The 8,311-nt window shown below is 33.0% G+C and overlaps 1 protein-coding gene across 1 annotated transcript; it reads left to right on the top strand.

The window, feature by feature from the left end:
* The first annotated feature begins 550 nt into the window (after window positions 1-550).
* On the top strand, window positions 551-4,924 carry LOC100812236 (dnaJ protein homolog 1). Its single transcript, XM_003529001.3, has 8 exons — window positions 551-908; window positions 1,697-1,872; window positions 2,240-2,405; window positions 2,498-2,639; window positions 3,661-3,794; window positions 3,872-4,014; window positions 4,136-4,334; window positions 4,431-4,924. Exons 2-8 carry the CDS (start codon window positions 1,720-1,722, stop codon window positions 4,754-4,756), a joined length of 1,263 nt encoding a protein of 420 aa, XP_003529049.1. The 5' UTR covers window positions 551-908; window positions 1,697-1,719; the 3' UTR covers window positions 4,757-4,924.
* The last annotated feature ends 3,387 nt before the right edge of the window (window positions 4,925-8,311 follow it).

Raw genomic sequence — 8,311 nt, 5'->3', positions numbered from 1 at the left:
TATAAACTTATTTTAATCAAAAGTTAAAGGAAATAATGATATTATAACAAATATGTGAAATTTTGTTTTGAATAGAAAATTAGAGTTTTAATATCACAACTAAATTACTGATGAGTTTCTAATAACTTTAATTAGTAAAATTAAATGTTTCAAGGTTATTAGTGATTTAGAAATTTTAACTAAAATAATTAAACATAATTAAGTTCAATTTGTTTAATAAATCCTTCATATGACTTAATTAATTTCAATGTTCGTAGAAATGACTTATAAGTAGAAAATAAATTTCATAACTAAGAAAATTAATAAGAATAAATTATGCTTAGGTGAATGCTGTGTCATTTCACATAATTGAATTTTAGTATTTTTTAAAACATCAATTTTAAAAATAATTTTATGTCATAAAATACAATATTTATCATAAATATAATAAAATATAATTTTTTTAGAGAAAAATCTAAAATATAACTTACATATTCCAAAATTTAAATAAAACTTTTATGTTAATGGTAAAAAAAAAATGATTAAGAGGCGCCGCCAAGCATGACCCAACAAGTGAGTTCCTATACCGTCCAAACAGACGCTCCCTAGTCATCGAATCCAGTCCCAAACAAAGTGCTTGGCAACTAAGCAAACAAAACTCAACTTACTAACATCATCTCCGCTGTTTGGTTATTGCTTCTTCCAATCCCAGCAAGGAGTTCAAATATCAATTCCTCTACTTACAAAAACCCTTTTGCTATTCCCTTACTCTTTCCTTAACTCAACCCAACACAACACAACATAAATTAAATAAATAAATAAAATTAAACTAAGCTAAATTCCTTTCTCTCTCTTTCTTTCTCTTCGAGGGTTTGGGTTTCTCTTCCTCCCTGGAAGAAAAAGAAGAGTCACCGCTACGACGCCGTTCGGTATGCTCTTTCTTTCTCTTCAGTTTTTCCCTCGTTCGTTTCTAGGGTTCAGATCTGTTCCCGCCCTTGTTTCAATCGCGTTAGGGTTCTCGATTGCCGACTTTCTTAGATCCGAATTTCGATCTTCGATTTTTAATGTTTTTTGGTGGACTTTATTTTCTCTGCTGTTACGGCCTTAGTTTTCGATCATTTTTTTTTTCTATTTTTTTTGTTTGAATTTTTTTATGATCTTTTTGTTTTGTTGTTGTTGTTTAGCTGGATTTTGGGTTTTTGTAATTGTGTATGTAAATTTAGATTAAAAAATATTAATTTTGAAAAGGAAAGTTGCGTTCTTTGTTTACGGCGAAGGAAGCATATATAACATTGCAGATGATGTTAATTTAAGAAGGATATTTAGATTCCACCTGTGGTGGCGAGATGCTGCGATTTTGGTTTTGAATTTAATGATTATGATTATGATTCTAACATGGAAAGGTTTTGTTGTGTGAAAATAGTTGATGTAAAATTGTGAACTTTGTAGTGTGTATTGCATGATTTAACCATACATGGCGGTGCCTATGTAGTTTTGTTGTTTACTATGGGTTTTATGGTCGTGTGGTGATCATGCTTTCAGTGTATTAGTGTTGTTCTTTGAGGTGGTGGGGATATGTTTACTGATTGAGACGGGTTCTAATGTAAATGCTAAATTATACAAAGCTAATGAATTGAAATTTCTGCCACGCACTTAGGTGGTAATGATTTTCTCTCTTTTAAAATTAATAATTCCTTCCTTTTTTTTGTGTGCGTAGTGCTTTTTTGAGGTGCCACAGTCATGTTTGGGCGTGGTGGACCAAGGAGGAGTGACAACTCCAAATATTATGATATTCTCGGGGTTTCCAAAAATGCCAGTGAAGATGAAATCAAGAAGGCCTATAGAAAGGCTGCTATGAAGAACCATCCAGATAAGGGAGGAGATCCTGAAAAGGTAAGACTCACGGTCTTTACTTAAATACAATGCATTTTGATTATCATATGCATATGCCCTGCTCTTCTATTAAGATCAGTATTCACTTTTTAACCATATAATTTAATTTAATTTAATTATAGACATTTTTTATTAGTGATTATGCAGTTATCTCTTAAGAAAGTAAGTACATATTGTAAACTGTAAAGAGATTTGATATTAATTTTGCATGCAGATGACTTGGGCATGTTATATTTTTGTGTTTAAGTCTTCCCATTTATATAAAAGATGTTCACTCGCTAACTTTTTATGATTGAAAAACTGCTAAGTTTTCTTACTGCTACTGCATTTTTCTGTTTTAATACTAAATATCTGATTCATATATCAGTTCAAGGAGTTAGGTCAAGCATATGAAGTTTTAAGTGATCCTGAGAAGAAAGACCTGTATGACCAGTATGGTGAAGATGCCCTTAAAGAAGGAATGGGGGGAGGAGGCTCGTTTCATAATCCATTTGATATATTTGAATCATTTTTTGGTGGAGCAAGCTTTGGTGGTGAGAGATGTTCACTTTTACATTTGTTATTTCATTTTCATTTATGAATCTTCTTGCTTATTGATCAACTCACTATTACTATTGTCTCTTAGGTGGTGGTAGTTCCCGAGGTAGAAGACAGAAGCATGGTGAAGATGTGGTGCATTCTTTAAAGGTTTCCTTGGAGGACGTCTATAACGGCACAACAAAGAAACTATCTCTTTCTAGAAACGTATTCTGCTCAAAATGTAAAGGGTATGGACTTTTATTTATGTTTATAACTTTTGTACATCTAATTTTTTTTATAGAGGCTTAACCTTTGATCCATTTACTTTAACTTTTCCAAAATATGTATTGTGCCTTGTATTGTTTTAGATTTAGTTTTAGTATATACATCTTTGTATTTGGAAGTCTTGTGAGTATGCTCTATTGCCTTGTATTTTCTAAAAAAAATATTGTTTAGTTTGTTGCTATTTTTTTTAATTCATAATACTTTTAATTTCTTGTGCTGTATACATGGAATCCCAAATGGAGGATGGACTGATGGAGTGACCCTAAGGATGTGGTTTAACTTAAAAAGAGGAATGTGGAGATATACATGTAGAAATAAGTATATGTGCACGGCATAGTTGTCTGTAGGGTGTGATTTTGCTGCTATAGTGGCATCGTTTTTGGTGTCTGGCCACTTCTGTGGTCTGTTGCAGAGTGGTTGTGTTGCATTGTAAATCATGACTGCTATCCCATAAAATCATGGCCATCACTCTACCCCAATTTGTTTGAGGTTGAACATCCAATAAATTGGGAATTTTTGTATTTTGTATTTCAATAGAAAAATAGGTTTTCATATTATTTAATTTGTATGTCAAAATTTTAGAATAGCTTTCATCTCGTTTTACCTGCTATGCCATAAGTGTGTTGGGGTTGGCCTGTCTGAGCCACTATTTGGGATTGATAACTATATGGTGCATGGAATTAATATCGAAATAAGCAGAGGTCTAAACTACAGGATTTTTGGCTCATTGATTCTTATAGTTCTGCTCAGATGACACCTTCAATTGTTTGTCTAATCCAAGTCAGAATTGTGTGAAAATGAAAAGTTTGTGAAATACAGTTAGCATAATACCAGTGAATTATGCAGAGGAATGTTAGTTCATGTCAGTCTTATTCAGATTTGCTGGTTTGTTTGTAGAATTTATTATTTGAATATATTTATTGTCCAAGTTTGACAACTAATCAGCTATAACATTGGTTTGACATGTAATTTTTGATAAATCAGGAAAGGTTCAAAAAGTGGAACAGCTGGTAGGTGTTTTGGATGCCAAGGCACTGGTATGAAAATTACAAGAAGGCAGATTGGACTAGGCATGATTCAACAAATGCAACATGTCTGTCCTGACTGCAGAGGATCTGGTAATGGAAGCTTTATTTTCCATATTTTGTTTGGTTGCTTTATGATGTTTCCTCCAGCTCACCTTTCATTGATGCAGGTGAGGTCATTAACGAGAGAGATAAATGTCCTCAGTGCAAAGGAAACAAAATTTCCCAGGAAAAGAAGGTGCTGGAAGTGCATGTTGAGAAGGGTATGCAGCAGGGTCAGAAGATTGTTTTTGAAGGACAAGCTGATGAAGCTGTAAGTGGTTTATAGTTTGTATGCCATTTGTCTTGATACTTCGTAAGGATTGCTTGCAAGTTTATAATTTTGACCTTCTAAAAGTTGGTTTCTTAATTAAATGCATGTGTACTTGTTGCAGCCTGACACAATCACAGGAGATATTGTTTTTGTATTGCAAGTAAAGGATCACCCAAGGTTCAGAAGGGAACAAGATGACCTCTTTATTGATCAAAATCTCAGCTTAACTGAGGCACTCTGTGGCTTTCAGTTTGCCGTCAAACATCTTGATGGTAGGCAACTATTGATCAAATCAAATCCTGGGGAAGTCATCAAGCCAGGTAATACTTAAGAATATTGGGAGTACGCATAACTGGAATTTCATTTGACCATTCTATTCAATTTTCTGATTTATGAATTTTAATTTTGCTATGCAGGTCAATATAAAGCATTAAATGATGAGGGAATGCCACAACACAATAGGCCATTCATGAAGGGTCGCCTTTACATCCAATTTAATGTTGATTTCCCCGACTCAGGGTTTCTTTCCCCTGACCAATGCCAGTTATTGGAAAAGGTGTTGCCTCAGAAGAGCAGCAAGCACGTGTCAGATATGGAGCTGGATGATTGTGAGGAGACCACTTTGCATGATGTCAACTTTAAGGAGGAGATGAGACGAAAGCAGCAACAGCAACACCGCGAGGCATACGACGAAGATGATGATGAGCCATCTGGTCACCGAGTGCAATGTGCTCAACAGTAGTGCAATTTATGGTAGTAGAGGTTCTATAATTTCTGCTTGGTTTATCTTTTGTTTGGATAATGCAGTTATAACTGCGTGATAAATTTACCTTTAGGTTTTGGCTGGTAATGTTATTTAGTTTACAGTTCTTGGCAGATTTCAAGTATATGAAAATTGAATGCTTTGGTATAAGGCGCGCAATAATGATTGCATATCCCAGTTGCATGCCTCCTGTACTACTATTTGGTTCTTAAACTTTTGGGGTAAATCCTTCAAAATATATTCTCAAATTAAATTCATTTTATTGGAGGAATATATAATACTGTAGTTGATAATGGTGTGACAAGTTCTAGATTGCCGAGGAGTTTAGCGTCATAGCGATTCAACGAGTTCTAGTATACTGTTGCTCTATTTGGTTCCCATCTGAGACAAGAACTTGGCACAGATTTTTATATTCAGGTTTCTCAATGTGAGACAAGAATACTAGTGTGGCCATTTTGAATTTTCAAGTATTTTTTATTTCTACAATCTCTGCATTTCAAAAATGTCTCAAATGGAACTGTTAGTGTGTTTGGATATGGTTTTAAAATACCCAGGAATTTGAAATGCAAGGTAATTCTATTGAAGGTAATTAAGTTTTAGTCATTTGGAAAATAACCTGTTCGGATTATTAATTTGTATAGTTCTGTTAACGTTCTTGCAACGAGTAGAGGTAACACAGCACCACCACGCCTTTTGGCTAAGGGATGCTCATCAACGCCAGCAAGCAGTACTTCGCCAACTCGTTCATCTTCCCACTGGTGGCTCCGATGAGCTTTCAGTTGCAATCTGGTTTTGTTGGGGATCGAGTTTGAAGCGCGAGAGAACGAGCTTGATGCCGAGAAGGGAATAATTTGAAAATTTTCACCTATTTTAGTGGAATTTGAAATTCTTCAATTTAACAAAGAACTGAAAATTTGGAGAATTCTTAAATTTTGAAATTATATATCCAAACGGAGAATTTTACTGAGTAGCAATTGAAATTCTTTAAAGAATTATATTCACCCCTTCAATTGCTTTATCCTAACACATGGTTATTTAGCCAGTTTGTTGAAAACAGTTTTCATTTTTTATTTTGAAAGTGATCTTATAGGATTTGCATTTTTAAAACAAGTTGTTTTTTGTTCGTTTTAAACGAAAGTTTAGAAAAGCATAAAAAAGTAGAAAATGATTTATTTTTATTAAAAATGAACTTAAAAATAAGGTTATAGAAATGGACCTAATGTAACGAATGCATTTTGTTTTTTATAATGTATTTCCCTCGATACTGTTTAATAAAATGAATATTAATATATTATATATGGAATTTATGACCGGAGTCCATCTGACACTTGTTCAATCGTTAATTTTCAATTGGCAATTTTCTATATAAACCGTTTAATTGCATTGATATTCTTCCTTGACAAAAGGGGCCAATCTTTCTCCCTAAGGCCGAATTTTAAATCATGGGATTTATTATTTTTGAGCGCATGAAGTCCTCATGGTATTTATTTTGGATCCGTGGAAGGCGTGAAGTTGGACATTGCTATGTGCACCCAGCTAAATTGTTGGTACATCCAGCAATTAGGCGATTTTCTCATTTTGTCCTTCCCTAGAAGGGATACGAGTTGAACCTGTGACTATTAGATTATTTACATAACACTCTAACCAACTGAGTTTATATACCAATTATCTTATAAAATAAATAATGTTGTTATATATAACACTAAAATTTCTAATGTATATTTAATGTGCATAATTAACCTATTAACTTAGTTGGTTAGAACATCATACTAACAGTGTGAAAGTCACAGGTAATGTCCTTGCCACAGAATCATGATTCCGTTGAATAAAATACACAACAAAATTATGATTCTATTGCATAACCAAATTCACTCCCCTTATCACAATAGAATCGTGATTTTGTTGTGTAAATGAAATCATGATTTCGTAATATAAATGAAATCACAATTTTGTTGTATTTTTTTTTCGTCCTAGACATAATAACGAAATTTTGTTGTTATTTTTTTGGCCCCCCCTTATCACAATGAAATCTCAATTTCATTGTGTAAGTTTTTATCACGATAGAATCTCAATTCTATTGTGAAAGTTTTTTTATCATAATAAAATCAAAATTCCGTTGTTATTTGTTTTGACACCCCCCTTATCATAACAAAATCTCAATTCCGTTGTTCAAGTTTTTTTTTTATCACAACGGAATTAAGATTCCATTGTTATTTTTGTCGGCAACCCCCTCATCACAACAAAATCTTAATTCCATTGTGATAAAAAAAAACTTAAACAACAATAGAATTGAGATTTTGTTGTACTATTCTTAAAAAAAACTTGAATAAAAAAGGAAATAAACAACAAAACGTTGACTTGCATTCTCCTCTACTATGAAAACCTCTACCTCCAAAGCTACCTATACCTAGTAACTAGGGTAGAGATGGTCTAGACAAAGGTGGCTTTAGCGGTAGATTTCGTTGTGCATTCAATTATGATTTCGTTGTGTTTTTTTCTGTAAGAAAAATAGACAAAGAAGCAGTGTTCACACATAGAGAAAAAACTTAAGTATTAAATGAAATTTCATAGGAATGTCTACTACATACTATATATTGAGATACACATCCACAAAATTAATTGGATACACATTGAATGTTTAAAATTATTTCAATCCTTCGAAATGTCTACTACATGTGAGATCCTCTAGCTAATTGAAATTGTATCAAGTTGAAAGCTTGAATGCGTCTCGTGTAAGGCTTTTGCCATGAATGAGCTTCGGGTGTGCAGTATATTTTCCATTGTGGTACAATAGGAGGCAATGGATAATTATCCCTTAAAAAAAGTTAAATTATCATACAAAAGAAGGAGTTAGCGAATAAATCAATATTAGCTTACAAAATTAAATGGTATCTTTAGTGGATAATGTATACATGCACAAAGGAATTGTGATTCCAGATTATTACACCACAGAATCAAGATTTTGTTACATGATAGAATCATGATTTTGTTATATAGCAACCCCCCCCCCCCCAAAAAAAAGTCATGATTCTGTTGTGCAAAAATGCACAACAAAATCATTATTTTGTTGTATTTACGAATGCAGAAAAAAACCTTCAACTGCAAGTGCAGATGTTAGAACTGGACAATCCATCACCGGACGATCCATTCATTCCCTTTGATTTTGATGAATGAAAAAGATATAAATTTATGATTACTAATGATTTACATGTAAGAATACAAGACACATCATATGGAAGCATTATGGTAATAACTTCCTATACTTTAGCTCAATTTATGATTGTTGCCACCCTACAACTTTGTACTTGCTTTTAAAAAGTAACATCTAGTGTCCAATGCGCTACTAATAGAACAAACATTGAAAAATAGTGGATCATCCACAATGTTTTTATCACGTGTCTAATAGGACACTTAAACACTTACATAAATATTTATATTTTTTATAAGTGTGGTCCAATAATGAGTGGATTCGTTCATGTTACAAACTATCTGCTCTAGATTATTACTTGATTTAAACAAATGTTTAAATCTAGC

Source organism: Glycine max, chromosome 7 (assembly GCF_000004515.6).
Source record: "Glycine max cultivar Williams 82 chromosome 7, Glycine_max_v4.0, whole genome shotgun sequence".
NCBI classification, from domain to species: domain Eukaryota; kingdom Viridiplantae; phylum Streptophyta; class Magnoliopsida; order Fabales; family Fabaceae; genus Glycine; species Glycine max.
The sequence above is the reverse complement of the archived record's forward strand: the minus strand, read 5'-3'. Positions and strand labels throughout refer to the sequence as shown.